Raw genomic sequence first — 16,935 nt, 5'->3', positions numbered from 1 at the left:
GACGGACAGGTGGTTGATTCTACTAGTTAAGCACTAAAATTCGTAAATATTTTGATGGGCATCCAACCATCTTGCTATCTCATGATGTCTGAACGTTTCCATCATCATTTAGAACTTTCCAATTTTGATAAAGTGCAGAAAAACTAAAAATTGGAAAAAATACTGCGTCTGGATGTAACTTTTTTTCCATCGAAATTAAGCTTTTTGAGTGGTTTAATTCCAAAATGTTGCCCATAGCATGAAGTATTTCGATTGATCACCTTTTCAAGCAACGTCTGCATTGAAATAATACGTAATTTTATTTGCGTATGAAAAATTGTGAACACTTTAAAAAAATGTATAATGGTGGGGTGAAATGGACAACTGCTAGTGTGGGTAAGATGGTCAATGAACATATTATAATAAAATGGTTGATTTTGCTTCTTAGTGATATCTCAAGCATATAAATGAAAATTTAACCGGCAAACGTGAACTTCAAACAAATTAGCAGCGGCCAGGCCTGAAACAGTTTTTGGAATGCTTGTTCATATTGCCGCTGCCAAACAATTTCCTATTGGCTGCCTCTATTGGGAGGGGGTGGACTGCCCCCTTCATTTTTTGCACGCTGCACTACCTAATTTTACGTATTCAATTTGTTAAGGGTCAAAAATAATAATATGCTCTCAGTTGGGGCGATTTACAATACCTGTCCATCTTACCCCCACACATTGTCCGTTTCACCCGCAGCACTAAAAAAGTTCACTTTTTCGGAACATTTTTAATACTCAAAATACACATTGAAAAACATTTTTTGTTAAATATTTCACTAGCTGCTTTTGAAAACAATATATTGAACTGAAGTGAACTGCATTTAGATTTTATTAATCATAAGTTCTCTGTATTATATTAGCTGTTCTTCTTAACCTGTTCGTCTTACCCACAGTTCCCCTACTTTTGATCATGGAATTACCACATGCGTACACCTTCACGAACTTGGTAATTCTATGATCAAAAGTACTCCGATTTGGTTCAAACTTTGTGAATTTGCTGTTCTTTTTCTGATAAGTTGAGACCTGTAGTTTTTATTTGCCGCTTAGGGTACACACTCTTGGGATAGGGCGTGTCGACCACTTAGAGTGGTCCAAAAAATCATCATCTGTGTCATGACACTTTCTTTTAAATATTTAACTTTTGAATCGCTCAAACGATTACAACAATATTGATAGCAGTCGAAAGTTACATCAATGAGCATTTAATAAACGTTGCAATGTAACCTATATTACCTTTTATGAATAATATAATATTGGTTTGAAACCCAAACCATGACATAATTACCATAAACATTGAACATGTTTCCATGCAATGACAACAAATAAGCTCCCAGCTTTTATATATTTTGAAAGCTTAAAATTTTGTACAAAATTTATCAAAAATCTAGACACGTTTATCTTTTTGTTTATTTTGGAGATACAGTTTGTGGATACGCCTGTGCCCGATCGGGGTATTAGATTTTTACTGCGCAAAACTCAAATTTCTTCTCCCATGTTTCTATTCAAACGATTGAATTTGCTCAAATTCATCTAAATAACGAGAATTTGGAGCCTTTTGACATTATATCAAGCGGAACATACCGAAATTAGACAATGAAATATAGAATGAGTATCAATTAGGGGTTAAAACAAGGGGTCTTTCAATATTGAAGTTTTTATGCTTGGTTAATTGAAAATAACTAAATGCTAAGAATTACATTTTTAACAACTTGACACTGTGGATCCCTCGCTCACCAATTTTCTAAAAGTTGATTTGTAGCCAATCCATCTTTGTCATATAATATTACCTAAATTTGCTATGAAATAATTAACAAACAGCATAGTTTCGTAAAGAAGAAAGATAGTGTTTTCAAATTAAGTGGAAATAATGTTAGCGGCCGTCTTAGATCTTTGATAAAATCGATTGATGTGCCAAAAACAAGTCAATTTCTTGAACTAATCTAATATGGTGACAAATCGAAGAGGACCACTAAAAATGTTTCACATAATTTGAATTTCTTTTTACAAAACCGTTTCATTTGTTATTTATTTATATAGCAAATTTAGGGAATATCACACGATAAAAATGTTGAAGTTCACCAAAAATCAACTCTTTTTAATACTGCCTGGCCACTTGACGAACGAGGGGTCCACTATTTCGAGTTATTTAAAATGAAATTCTCTATATTTAACCTTTTTCATTCAATCAAGCACAAAAATTTAAATATTTAAAGATCTCGTGTCAATAGTGGCATTTAAAAGTTCAGTATTCAAAGGAAGGTGTCATGACTGGGATGCTGATTTTTTGGACCACCCCAAATTAAGAGGGAGCGCCCTAAGCGCCACATTAAAAATTCGGGTCTGAAATTTCCATAAAAAGAACCAATTCACAAAGTTTGAACAAAATCGGAGCACTTTTGATGATGGAATTACTAAGTGCGTTACCTGTATCCGGTTGATTACAGCTAAAATATTCAAATTAACTTTTTTCAATTTTTTCCCGATGGATTTTTTTAAAATTAGCATTTTCTGAATCGTGAAGACCTATACTAATACGCTGTAAAAGAAAATTTTATGTACATCAAAGTTGCATAATCGCACCCTTCAGACATAGCGTGCAGCGGCTTCTAATTCTTGGGATTACGAGCTTTTTTTTGACCATTGTGCATTGCCTTGAAATGGTCGTATACTGAGACGACAAGACCTACACTCACCGTTTGAATCATGGCGGAATATTCCCCTCAAGTTCTCCTGTGAAAAATTCAGTAACCACATAAATATCACGTAACATATAATTCGAGTGCCGCGAGTAGAAAACTGTTTTTTGGTTTTTTGAGTTTAAAGGCCCCAAAAGCATACGAACATGTTCGCCAGTGTTAATTCTGCATTGGACAGCCTATAGGCCTTCAGGCTGATTTTTACTGGAAGTAAATTTCAATGTATTTACTCCTTTGTAAATGTTTTAAATGTATGATAGCATATTGCTTTTAAGGTTTATATACCATGAACCAACGGTCAATGATTGAATTACAAATTACGAATTTTCAGAAACTCCCCCGGAAATAATGTACAATTTTGGTGAACAAAATATTCATCCAGGAACGTTTGTTTCACTGAAATGTACAGCTTCAGGATCTCCTAATCCTAAGTTTATTTGGTTACTGGATTACCAACCTATAGTTCCCTCCACCCATCGTTACACTGTTGATCAGTTTATCGACGATAGCGGAAGAGCATCAACGCATTTAAACATAACTCATGTCAATGCAGACGATGGTGGACTTTATGCATGCGTTGCTTCCAATACAATGGGAACTGCTTTAGAAAAAGCTCGTTTGAACGTATATGGTAAGTATATTGACGGGGCGAGTTTTAATCAGTTATTATCATTATTCTATCATATATTTTCCCTTTTAATTACAGGCCCTCCATATGTCAGAGCTATTAGTGCAATCAAAGCCGTTGCAGGTGAATCAAAAGAAATATATTGCCCTTTCTCGGGCTATCCAATTTCACAAATTCAGTGGTTGCATAACGGTTACAACTTAAGCGCAAGTATGAAGTACATCGTAATATTTTTAAGGATATATAGACATAAAATGAAATTGCAGACTTGAGGTACGCAATATCTGGTATTAGCCATGGGGAAACACTTCGAATTCATCGTGTCAATGGGATTCAAGATAAAGGAGTGTATACTTGCATAGTAACTAGTCCAAATGGAGATGAGGCTCGGAGAGATATTCAACTTATTATAAATAGTAAGTTTTAGTGATAATGAATTAATGTGAACTAAAAATTTTGAAGGAAACAGCTATCGCGTCCTACTCGTTTTTGGCGCTGGCAGCATCCTCTTGAAAAGCAATGTAATTTGTTGTGCATTCATGGAACTCGTTTTATTGAAGTGTTTGTACTATCATAACTGTTGACATTACGTCCACCTGATAGTTTTACCACCGTTTTATTCTTCGTTATTTTGTCAAATGCAGAACAATGATCCATCATCATCGATATTGAGCTTACCATCATATCATTCGCTGCATACTAGGCGAATTCCAGTCGAAAGCATTGGTACGTGCTGCTACTACTGTTCGAGATGGAACACATCTGTGGCAAATGCGAGAAGGATTTTCGCGATATTGAACCGGCTCAATGTGGCTTCTGCAAAACTTATTTTCCACTCAATACCAGAGTGCTCCAAAGTAACCAACAGCAACAATGGTTTAGCTACGGCAAAACACTGTGGATATGTCCTGAATGCAGAGTGTTACTCGGTAACCAAACAATGCGTGGTGTTTTGAAAAATTATCTCGGTGACCGATCAACAGCAATTGACGATCTACGCTCAATAGCAATTGACGATCCACGCAACCAAGTCCAAAAGCTGACTAAATTAGTTAAAAATCTACAAGCTGAAATAGAAAAAATCAGAGGGGTTGTGCACAAGACACGACCGCATAGGTGACGTAGGACCACGTAAGTCTCTTTGTAGCGATAGTAAGATGTATCCATGTATGTAATAATACGATTCTTCATGTATACAAGCTACATACCTGACGTTTATCAAAGTAGAAACATCAATACATTCCATACATTCAATCCTCAACCGATTTTGGAGTTATATCCATGAATTGATTGCATCTATTTTATTAAAACGAAACTGTTGGAGATTTGATATTCACTGATTCCCTTATTGAAGTAAAAACTCGCGTATACTTAAAAAGCTGACTTTCAGAATAATTAGATTTTATTGCTACGATAGATTGAAAAGATTGTATTTTAATGATCTTGTCACTGCGATTGCTTGATCGGTACTGAACTTTAACCTGATCGATACGATTATTACATATAAATTGTGAGAGTGAGAGTATCCAAGAGATTGATAAGATTGAATTCACCACTGCACGGTGGATCCTAGCTACTTTGCTCCTATTAATTATGATTCTGACGCGTCCATAAACTACTCTCATTCTTTTTAGTACTAACTTTAACATTACCGCCCGCCTTGAAATGGCGTACCATTTCAACTTTTATCTAATTTCTACAAATCGACTAACTAATGCTACTATATCTACATGTTTGCACAATTTAACATAATGCAATGCCACAAATTAACAAAAAAAAACTGGATATCTGGAACATTCCGTTGACTTTACAGGATCTAATCAAAATTAGATGAACTTGTTGTTTGAACATCTAAGTTTCTGCGTCTCCTTCCGACTGGTTGTTGACTATGATGAATGAAATTCGATGATGACCATTGACACGACTCTTGATGACGACGATTGATGACGACAAATAGTGGACTGTGTGATGATGGATGATGATTACATTGAACCGTGTACTTGACGGCTGAGTCGACGTCTTCGAAGTGAATGATTTCTGGAATCAGATGAGAGGCGATTTTTTAAACAATCAAAACATACAAGGAAATGTCTTCCCTGGAGCGGTGGCTTCGCGCCACCGCGAGCGCTCCACGCGCCGATGTGACTCCCGAACATAGATAGCGATCATAGATAGTCATGGGGTTGGATACCGTATTTGTGATATAAAGCATGATGATTCAATCAGAATTGCATGGGTGAAAGCCGTTTTGGGTGAAAACTTCTGCAGTTGTCGTCATCTTGGGTTGAAGCTCTCTGAATCTCCAGGCCGTGGGAAATCGATGAACGTACAATGGTGATCCTGCCAATAAACAAGGCGTTGTTTTCTCGAAGACTAAACGAAAGGAATCGTTACATAACTTTGCGTGGAGGTTCATCAACCTCCACTGTATACAAGACGCTCTGTAAGCATAATAAACTGGAAACGTTGGATTTGGTTTTGATGACACGTAAGCAGGCAACAGTAATTGTTAGTAGTGGGCCAGACGGGATAGAACTCCAACTCCCCCTGGCCTCCGCAAAAGCGCTTATGCGCTTTGCTGAAGAGAAGCTTGGTCTTCCCCTTGTTGTGACGGAGAAAAGTTGTCAGAAATTGGTAGAACACAAATTTTAGAAATGGCTCTAGTATATATGCCATCTTTGGTCCTGATCTTTTCGACCCGAACCTTTCCGTCGTCAGCTGTGTGTACTTCGAGCACTCTCCCAAGGCTCCACCATAGAGGCGGTTGGTTGTCGTCCTTAAGCAAAACCATCATATCTTTAGCCAAATTGTTCTGCTGTTTAGTCCATTTAACCCTGTTTTGCAGATTCGACAGGTAGGATGTAGACCATTTTTTCCAGATTGTCTATAGATACTTCTGGAACCGCTGCCATCGTGATAACGAATTTTCTCGGAGATGTTGCAATGAGGGCTCTACGATTGACACCATTCGACGATGGGTCAGAAAATGTCCTGGTGTAAGGATTTCCAAATCTGCAGGATCGTTGTTCAAGGGTGTTAATGGTCGACTGTTTAGACATGCTTCTATTTCCGTCAGTAAAGTGTAGAACTCTTCTGGCGTGACGACGTTTGTTCCTAGAGTGCGTTTTAGATGATACTCATCGATTTTACTGCCGCTTCCCACAACCCCCCGAAGTTCGGCGATCTTGGCGGGATGAACTTTAAGTTGATGCTTTCATTCGCTGCAGCTTGGGGTATAGAGTTGGTGAATGCTTGTGAATTGAATAATTTGCGCAACTGGTCCAATTCCCTTTTTGCGCCTAAGAAGTATTTAGCATTGTCGCACATGATGATTTCTGGCATTCCTCGATGCGCGACTAAGCGACGAAGTGCACCGATGAATCCTTCCGTTGTTTGATCGGAAACCATCTCCATATGGATTGCCTTGGTTACTAGGCATACACAAATGACCACATAGCATTTTCGGATATCAGTTTTTCTATGCGGGAAACGGATTTTGAATGGACCACAATAATCTACCCCTACAGGAGCAAAGGGTGAAGCTGGACTTACACGTTCTGAAGGAAGGTCTCCCATGGTTTGCTCTTGGATTTTCGGCTTAACACGGAAACAAGAAACACAGCTACGAATTGCTTTTCTACAAAGGTTTTTCAGGCGGAGTGGCCAAAACCGCTCTCGAATACTGGCGACTAGTAATTGTTGTCCAGCATGTAACATAGTATGATGATAGTGGCTTACGATTAACAAAGTGAGAGGGTGTGTGTTATCTAGAATGATTGGATGTTTCCTTCCAAATGACAATGAGGCGTTTTTGAGCCGACCTCCAACGACGATGACACCATTGAGCAGTAACGGAAACAAAGGAAGAAGCCGAGAAGATTCACCTACTTGGCCTGTTGTTGAAAGCCTAGCAAGGTCATCGGTGAAAATTTCAGCTTGCGCAAGTTTCACTAATCCTATTAGAGCAGTTTCACGTTCTTCGAGAGACAAATAGTCCGTTTTTCGATTGGTTGGGTTTCGACAATTGTATGTAAATCTCCTACACAGTGCTGTGATTCGATTTAGTGCTGACAGTGTCGATCGTAGACTGAAAATTTCACTAACAGGTTGTGGTTGAGCAAGTGTAGCTACGACAGACTTTTCTTCTAGCAATATTTGCTCTAAATCTGGCTCATCCAAAGAAGCAGACTTTGGTCACGAGTTTCTGGATTCTGACAGCCAAGTTAGTCCATGTTACCAGGTAGAGTAATCTGCTAATTGTTCTGGTGTCTTGCCGCGGGAAATTGCGTCTGCAGGATTCTCAGAACCAGCCACGTGGTTCCAAACTCCACTTCTGGTTATGTGTTGAATTTCTGACACGTTATTTGTCACGAACCTTTGCCAGCGTGATGGCGACGCAGACAGCCAGCATTTTACTATAATGTCCCTAAAGCTGGCAGTACAAAGTTAGCAGAACATTAGTAGCACCATTCAGTTAATTGATGCTAAATTATTGCTAATTAATGCTCCTAACGACGAATTTAATGCTCCATTGTTTCATATGAAAAAACAATGCACTGCTAACTTTAGATAAAGTTAGCAGGGCAATGTTCGGAAATGGCACTTCCGGTGCAGATAAAGCTACCCAAGTATGCCCATAATTTAATGCTCATTTAATGCTCCAGGAAAAACATAACTTCGGTAACTTTGGACGTCATTTTCCATGAAAAATTGAGCGAATAAGAAAATGTACTGCTAGCTTTAGATAAAGTTAGCAGGACAATGTTCGGAAATGGCACTTCCGGTGCAGATAGAGCTACCCAAGTACGACCATAATCTAATGCTCATTTAATGCTCCAGGAAAAACATAACTTCGGTAACTTTGGGCGTCGCTCGAGTGTTGAGTATAAAACCGTATGAATGTAAAAACCCTATTATGGAGCTTGCTAATTTGCGGTAGTGTTAGTGGTTTTGTTTTCCCCCAGTTTGAAAAACCCTACAACAGCGTCATGCAAAATCCAACAGCAGTAGCAACAAATCGCATGTACAGTAATCCCCCCAATAAGGACGCTAATAGGGACCGCGTTAATCGAAACCGTGTTAACCCATTTCCTCTCAGCGTTGCGAAAACGCAACGCACTTCCATTCGATTCTAGAGAAGGCTCTGATTAAGATATCAACTTGGACCCTGAGAAACAAAGAAAGATTGGAAAAAATCTAATCGACCTGCTTTTGCTCAAAGGTCAGATGTTACATGTAACATAATTACTGCTGTGACAAAATAACTGGTTTTGCTATTTTTCAAACAGTTAAGGAAAAATGCTCGTATAACTCGATTTTACCTCTATTTACGCCTGATCTATTAATCAGTGTTAGTAAGAACCGGTTGCTTGCCAAAAACACTTTGTTTCATAATTATGATTACTTTTGTAATTTTAAGAAAGGTGCTAAGCCTTGCGTTGCGAAAACGCAACGCTAGGAAGAAACAATATTCAAAATTTGCAACGGGAACGTTTGTTTTCGTTCGTTCGCTGCAGATGTTTCATTTGAAGTCGTTGCTTTTTAGTAAACAAATGAATGTAAATCTTATCTTTCGCTTGTTCAAAATATCCCGGAAACATTATAAAAATCCCTAGTTTGATTTAACGGTAAAAAAGTATGAAGTGTATATGCATAATAATGAAGGTATGCAAAAACGGTATACCCTTAACGCCCAGCGTTGCGTTTTCGCAACGTAGCGTTGCGGAACACAGGGTCAAAATTAAAAATACATGTCAGCGGCTTTTTCTTAGTTGACCTAAAAGAGAATTTTCCGGAAAGTTTCAACTTTCTATCTCTGCTGGGAAACGTGTGGGGCTTAATGGGTTAATGGAGTCTACGTAGCATATTGGAATAGACTTAATTGGTTCCAACATGGAATAACTCGTGATCTTGACCGTATAGAACGCTGGTATCTTCGGCTAAGTTGTTCAGCAGATCGAGGGGTTTCGTTGGATTGAAGTATTTCGGAATTGCCTCATTACGTGGCGCTAGCGTGTATGCAATATTTTTGTATAGGCTGTATCTTGCGATGCTGACTATCTACAAAGTTACGGTCTTCGGGAAGGTTACTCAAATGGCTGCCACCATCAAGATGGCATCAGAGATAGCGCAGAACTGACTCACTACGTGGCGCTAGTGTATATGTGATATGCTTAGGCAGGCTGTATCTTGCGCTGCTTACTATCTAGAAAGTTGTGGTCTTCGGGAAGGTTGCTCAAATGACCATCACTTTCAAGATGGCATGAAAAACAGCGCGGAACTGACTCACTAGGTGGCGCTAGTGTATATGTAATATGCTTAGACAGGCTGTATCTTGTGCTGATTATCTAGAAACTTGTGGTCTTCGGGAAGGTTACTTAAATAACTGCTACCTTCAGGATGGTATGGAAAATAATGAAGAATTGACTCAACGGACGGCGCTAGTGTATTTGTGGTTTTTAGTGTTTGCCATAACTCATGATTTTGGTAATGTACAAGAAGTTGCTTTATTCGGAAAGGTTGTTTAAGTGACAGCGGTTATTTTTTTAACCAGCTTTAACTTTAACCAGCTTGGGTCGTTCGTGACTTCTGTGGGGTTGGGATTTGAACACGGGTCCTCGGCGTTAAGGGGCATGAATGCTAACCACTACGCCGGGACTGACCACTAACACAGTGGTTACTTAGCTAATAGTTACCTGATCAGACAAACATAACAAAATTATAACAAATCATGATATTATGTTATGACGGTATTTCTAACATGGTTTGCTATAATTTTGGTCTCGTAAGTAGTTAAAATATCAAAAATTCTATCAGAACTTCTTAGCAGCATTAGCAAAAATGTAACAAAATTTGTTATGTTTTGAACAAAATTATATCAAAATTTGTTATGATATTTGTAACAGGTGTTGTTATAATATTGTTAAAACGCAACAAAAACTTCTTTGCCTTTATCTGCTATATCGACATTTTATTTCGGCTAAATTGCCAAAAATAGTACACCTATTATCAGAAACATTCACAAATAGCACAGAAAAAACTTTCATTCATTTTCAAAAATCGCTCCGGCCGCGACCGGGATTGAACCCACGACACATCGCATAGAATGCAACAGTCTTAACCTTTGTGCCAGAACTACTCTTGAATGAAGGAAGGGTAAATGCTTATATGGTTTGGCCGATAGCTCATTCGGGGTTGTCAGTTTTTGCTTCGAGGTGTCTATAAATAGATTATAAGCGTTCACTCCAAAGCCGATATCAAGAAGACGAAGAAATCGAATCCGTTTTATCAGTGTTGCGCCACTAAGAATGTTGCACGAATTGCCATCAAATATGGTCGGTGTTAAATCAGACTGGACCAAGTCGCAAATTCAAAAAAATGAGTTAATGACAGCTAGCGATCAACAATTTTCTAAGCTGCATTTTACTTTAATCAGACTCTCATAAATGTTGCAAACAGCCATAGTTATCAGATGATTTCGAACGATTGATAGGTATTAACCATACAGAGCAATAAACTTGGAAAGCGTTTTTCTCGAAGAGTTTTGTCGCTTGGTTCGGTTTGACTTAAAAACGTCCATATATGATCGGTGTTAAGTCAGACCAAACCAACTGACAAACTCTGATTTCGAGAAAAACGCGTTCAAGATTGCTGCTGTTGTGTAGTTTAAAGCTATCAATCATTCGAAATCATTTCATATCTTTGGCTGTTTGCAACATTCATGTAATCAGATTAAAGTAATGTAGCTTAGGAAATTAACTTATTTTTTTAAATTTTGCAACTTGGTCCGGTGTGATTTAACACCGACCATATAAGAAAATAATTCTATCAACATTTTTTGCAATGACTCCTATATTTCAGTTTTCGAGTCTGTATACTTTTCTGCTCATTTTAGCAGGATTCAACCACAAAAAAATTTAAAAACAACCATGAACTTAATTATTTAAATGATGTGTACGGTTGAAAGCCCCATGATAAAGTAAGTGAATAAATAAATAAATGAAACTATTTCTCAGTAATTATGCGACTTATTTAGAGAATTTTTTTGTTTTGTTGGTAAAGGTTTGGAGAAAATTTTTACTACTTTTGAACTTTGCAAACATACGTATACCGAGATTATAAAAGATAAGATTTTATTTTATCGTCCTTCCATATTTAATATGTTGTTTTGCTCAGTTATGTTCAGTTTCAAGCATCTAGCAATAAAATATAAGTACGACATTCTCCAACTACATGCCATTAACTAAACAAACTGGTTCTCTCATATATGAAATTCTACAATGACATTCAAAAATAACTCTAGGTTATTTAAACAAAGACTTCTGTCAATACGTTCTTTAATTTCTAGTAATAAACTGCATGAGGTTTCCCAAGCGTGATTTGACAGGAGCGGCGTGTTACTGCATCGAGTATGTTTCTTAAGGTGCATTTAGATTAGACAATTTTTTAGCAACATGTAGAATGCAAGTTGTAGAATGCGACATGTTGCTAGTTGTTGCTCGCATTAATCGTGGGGAGGACCAACCAGCACCAAACTTAGGATTTTTACATTCTGACCTGAAGCAAACAATCTGACAAAATTTGGTTCAAATCCGTGAACGTCGATTACATCTCGAACACTTCGCGTACCGTAATACGTGATTTTTAGCTTTTAAATTTGCAATAATTTGAGAACGACTTTGCGTTCAATGTTATGCGTAGAATTTGATTTTATTTTAGTTTTACAAAACTTGTCAATTTTCAAAGATTATAAAAATTCCAAAAAAGCTCTTTACCAGATTTTAGAGCATTATTTGCGCTTTGAAAAATTTTCAAAAAAAGACAAGTTTTAAGATAGTTCAAAATTTATTATTTTTATTACGTATTTGCAACGCTTTTTCTTTCAGTGTAATTGTTTACTGAAAATACACTGAATTTACTACAACTTTTCCTTTGACGTCATTTTCATAAAATAAATAGTTTTCAAGATAGAATTTTTTGAAAAAAATAATCTCATTTCTAAATACGCTCTTTTTAAAAGTTACTCTTGACGAAAAAATATATTTTGTGGTAATGAGTTACACATCTGTCCGTTATATCTGTGCTATAATAAAATGAGTTACCTAAAGACTAGAGTACTTTGATATTGACATAAGAAGAAACCCTGTGTACCATACAGACGCTAAATTGTAGGCTTCGTGATTATTACAAATTGGCGACGATAATTGGGATAGAATCCACCGATATAGATTAACAACATCGTTGCTGCGGTTTTGGATTAGTGGTTGCAGGTAGGTACATCATTGGAAGGAAGAAAAAAAAATAAATAAAAGGTTTTGATATTAGGCAATTCAAAAAAAAATCGAACGGTGCTCCAGCGAGAGAGCTCCATAACCTCACAAAGGCTACCCCGACAGGTCAGGGGCGAAATCCGCGACGAGAAAGTGGCGAAATCCTCGGCATGATAGAGGCGATATCCACGCAAGTTAGTGGCGAATCCTCGACTAGATAGAGGCGATGTTTTTTTAAACCGATAATCCTGATAAACGAAGGTAAATTGGTTAAACTGATAAAACCGTAGCATACTTACCTTGGACACATTTTAGCAATGGAAAACAAGCTATTTCCTAGTTTGCCATCGTTCACAATTGCTGATACTCCTGTGACAGAGAGAAGAAATAAATGGCATACATGGAAACGAGGATTTGAAATATGTATTCGTGCGATGAAAATCACGGAAGCGCAAGAAAAGAAGGATTTGCTTTTGGCGCAAGGAGGGTTTGAGCTACAAGAAATATTTTTCAATATTCCTGGCGCGGATGTCGAACAAAACCTTGAGCAGAATATCGATACCTATAAGGTAGCAATTGACAAGCTCGATGAGTATTTTGCTCCTCAGCGTCACGATGCTCATGAGCGTTACATTTTTTGGGCAATGGAACCAGACCCTGGGGAGGCCCTGGGAAAATTTTTAATGCGTTCACAAGTTCATGCAGCAAAATGTAACTTCGGCAAAACTGCTGCAGAAAGTAGGTCAATCGCAGTTATCGATAAAACGCTCCAGTTTGTATCTGTTACGTTAAGAGAAAAATTACTGCAGGACTCACAGTTGGATTTAGAAGGAGTCCAGAAACAAATTAACACGTTTGAAATTTCGCATTCAGCAAGTGAACAGATTGGCGGACAGAGTATTTTGCAGCAGAAGAGCTCGGATACAGAAGCATTGCATCGAGTCAAAATACAATGCAAATATTGTGGTCGCTCACATGCACTCAAAGAACCTTGTCCTGCTAAAAATAAAACATGTTCTAGTTGCGGAAAACGAGGGCATTTCCGGGCAGTATGTCGTAGCCGTAACGATAGACCTGAATCGTTCAGTTCACGTCCATTTCCAACGAAGAGGTCGCATGAACAAGCATTTCGTAGCAACGGTTTGCCATCCCAAGGATGGAAAAATAATGCTAAGCAGATTCATGCCATTGGAGATACGAGCCGGACAGTGGCCGAGGAATCGGAGTTGATTGAACTGGTGTCATCTGCCAGTGATTCTGATGATTTAGTATGGGTGAAAGTAGGAGGAGTATTAATAGAAATGCAAATAGACTCAGGAGTCCAATCTAACATTATTGATGATCATACGTGGGACGTTATGCGCTGTCATGGAGTTAAACTTAGAAAGGAATTTAATCACTCTGATAAAAAATTTAAGGCATATGCACAGCAAGACCATCTTATCGTAACAAAAATGTTCGATGCAGAAGTCGAGATAGCGGACAGAAATAATACCCTTACCACTGTTGCCAGATTCTATGTGGTTCAAGGAGGTCCCCAACCGTTGTTAGGTAAAACAACGGCGAAGCAGTTGGGTGTATTGATCGTTGGACTACCAGGCAACAAGAGTCTGTTTGTCAGATTGAAGCTACAAGACCATTTCCGAGTGTTCGTGGAGTAAAAATACATATTCCGATCGATCGATCTGTCGAACCGGTAGCACAACGACTGAGAAGACTGCCTTTTGCTACACTTGAACGAGTCGAAGGAAAATTAAACGAGCTTCTCGCTAACGACATCATCGAACCTGTGTTTGGCCCCAGCCGCTGGGTATCACCGATGGTTGTTGTAGTAAAAGACAGTGGCGACATTCGCTTATGTATAGACATGCGACAGGTAAACAAGGCTATTTTACGTGAAACGCACCCACTTCCCACTATTGACGACATCAGGTGGAAATTGAACGGATCTGTTTATTTTTCAAGACTCGATATAAAAGATGCCTTCCATCAACTTCAATTAGAAGATGACAGCAAACCATTGACCACATTTATCACGCACAAAGGTGAGTATTGTTATAAACCAGACATGGATGATCGACAATAGTCGATTGATTGATGGTTGAATTTGGTCATTGATGGTCATAAATTACTTTAATTGAATGTTTTTCCAATTATAGGTTTATTTCGCTATAAGCGGTTAATGTTTGGGATATCATGTGCACCAGAGATTTTTCAGAAAACTCTCGAGCAAATGTTGTCGAGCTGCGATCATTGCATAAATTTCATTGACGATATTATAGTATCGGGTCGTACGGAAAACGAACACGATTCTGCATTGGAAAAGGTAACGAAAACCTTGCGCGAATATGGAATTCTTTTAAACCAAGCAAAATGCGAGTTCAAGTTAACCGAGATTGACTTCCTTGGCCATCGCTTTAGTGCTCGTGGCATGACTCCATCGCAAAGTAAAATCGAGACAATCAAAGTATTCCGACCGCCCACGACATCGGAAGAAGTGCGTAGTTTTCTTGGGCTCGTGAATTATGTTGGAGCATTTATTCCAAATTTGGCTACGGTGTCTTTCCCGCTCCGGGAAATCACTAAATCACGATCCGTTTTCAAATGGGGCAAAGAAGAGCAAACAACGTTTGATTATCTCGTTTCTATGATTGGAGATGTAAAAAATTTGTCGCATTTCGATCGTAACCTCAAAACAAGAGTTGTGGCAGATGCCTCTCCGGTTGGTTTGGGAGCAGTACTTATCCAGTTTTATGAAGGAAATCCCAGGGTAGTTTCCTACGCGAGTAAATCTCTTACTGAAACAGAACGCAGATACGCTCAAACCGAAAAGGAAGCGTTAGCGTTAGTGTGGGCAGTTGAGAGATTCCAAATTTACCTGCTTGGCATTCGGTTTGAATTAGAGACCGACCACAAGCCACTCGAGGCGATATTCTCTGCTAATTCATCTCCTTGCCTTCGCATCGAACGTTGGGTATTGCGACTACAAGTTTTTTCCTACGATGTTATCTACCGAAAAGGGAAATCCAACATTGCTGATCCACTGTCGCGTCTCTCGAATCAACCGGACAAAGAGGAGTTTGATCCTGAAAGTGAAGTGTACATTCGAAATGTAATTGAGTTAACAGCAGTTGATATAGATGAAGTGGAAAACGTATCGACCAATGATGCCGAAATGAAGGCTTTGCGCGAATGCTTAGACCAAGGTGTTTGGAATTATGCAACAGATATTATGAAACCATATCATCCATTTCGCAGCGAGCTTGGTAAAGTCGGAGATCTGATCGTAAGAGGTTCGAGGATTATCATACCAAATGATTTGCGACAACGTATGTTGCAGATAGCACATGAAGGTCATCCAGGACGCACAAAAATGCAACAGCGACTAAGGCATTACTGTTGGTGGCCAAAAATGGATGATATGGTTACTAATATTGTGAATTCTTGTGAAGGATGCAGACTAGTTGGACAACCAGAACGACCGGAGCCTATGGCCAGAAGGAAGCTTCCTGACGCACCTTGGGTAGATGTTGCGTTAGATTTCCTTGGCCCTTACCTTCAAGCGATTATTTACTTGTCATTATCGACTATTACAGTAGATACAAAAAGGTAGAGGTAATGCGGAAGATCACGGCTTTTGAAACTGCAGAGCGGCTAGAGAAAATTTTTGTCAGACTCGGTTACCCTCGAACTATAACACTCGATAACGGCCGCCAGTTTGTGAGCGCGGAATTTGACAAATATTGCCTTAATCGTGGCATTGTCTTGAATAAGACCACACCATATTGGCCTCAAGAAAATGGCCTCGTGGAGCGTCAAAACCGATCACTGGTTAAAAGACTGAAAATAAGCCAAGCATTAAAGCAGGACTGGAAAAAAGATTTACTCGTTTACTTGCAAATGTACTATTCGACGCCTCATTGTACTACGGGTAAAACTCCCAGTGAACTAATGTTTGGGCGGAACATCAGAACTAAACTGCCCAGGCTTTCGGATATTGATACAGTGGCGCCTCCTTCTGACTTTCGAGATCGCGATCAGCAACTGAAAGAAAAAGGGAAAGAGTCGGAAGATCAAAGACGTAAGGCAAAACCATCCACAGTCGAAGTCGGTGACAATGTATGGCTGAAAAATGTCTTGTCAGGAAACAAGCTTACGCCCACATTTGATCCCACAGAAATGGTTGTTGTTGCCAAGCAGGGTCCACGAGTTACTGTTCAAAACCCGGAAACTGGTAAGGAATACGATCGGAATTCCAGCCATTTGAAAAAGGTGCCGGTTCAGCAACCAGTTACAAACGATAGCGAAGCCCG

At 38.7% G+C, this 16,935-nt stretch overlaps 1 protein-coding gene across 1 annotated transcript in view; it reads left to right on the top strand.

Annotated features, from left to right (window-relative positions):
* Positions 1 to 16,935, top strand: part of LOC128735978 (cell adhesion molecule Dscam2) — a 468,886-nt gene that overhangs the window by 196,341 nt on the left and 255,610 nt on the right. Inside the window, exons 9-11 of the mRNA XM_053830464.1 lie at positions 3,057 to 3,356; positions 3,432 to 3,563; positions 3,620 to 3,769. Of these exons, the coding sequence (XP_053686439.1) occupies positions 3,057 to 3,356; positions 3,432 to 3,563; positions 3,620 to 3,769 (582 nt within the window). The remainder of the gene's footprint in view (positions 1 to 3,056; positions 3,357 to 3,431; positions 3,564 to 3,619; positions 3,770 to 16,935) is intronic.

The sequence above is a fragment of the Sabethes cyaneus genome, chromosome 2, assembly GCF_943734655.1.
Source record: "Sabethes cyaneus chromosome 2, idSabCyanKW18_F2, whole genome shotgun sequence".
NCBI classification, from domain to species: domain Eukaryota; kingdom Metazoa; phylum Arthropoda; class Insecta; order Diptera; family Culicidae; genus Sabethes; species Sabethes cyaneus.
Note: the sequence above shows the minus strand (reverse complement) of the source record. Positions and strands in the feature narration are given on the sequence as shown.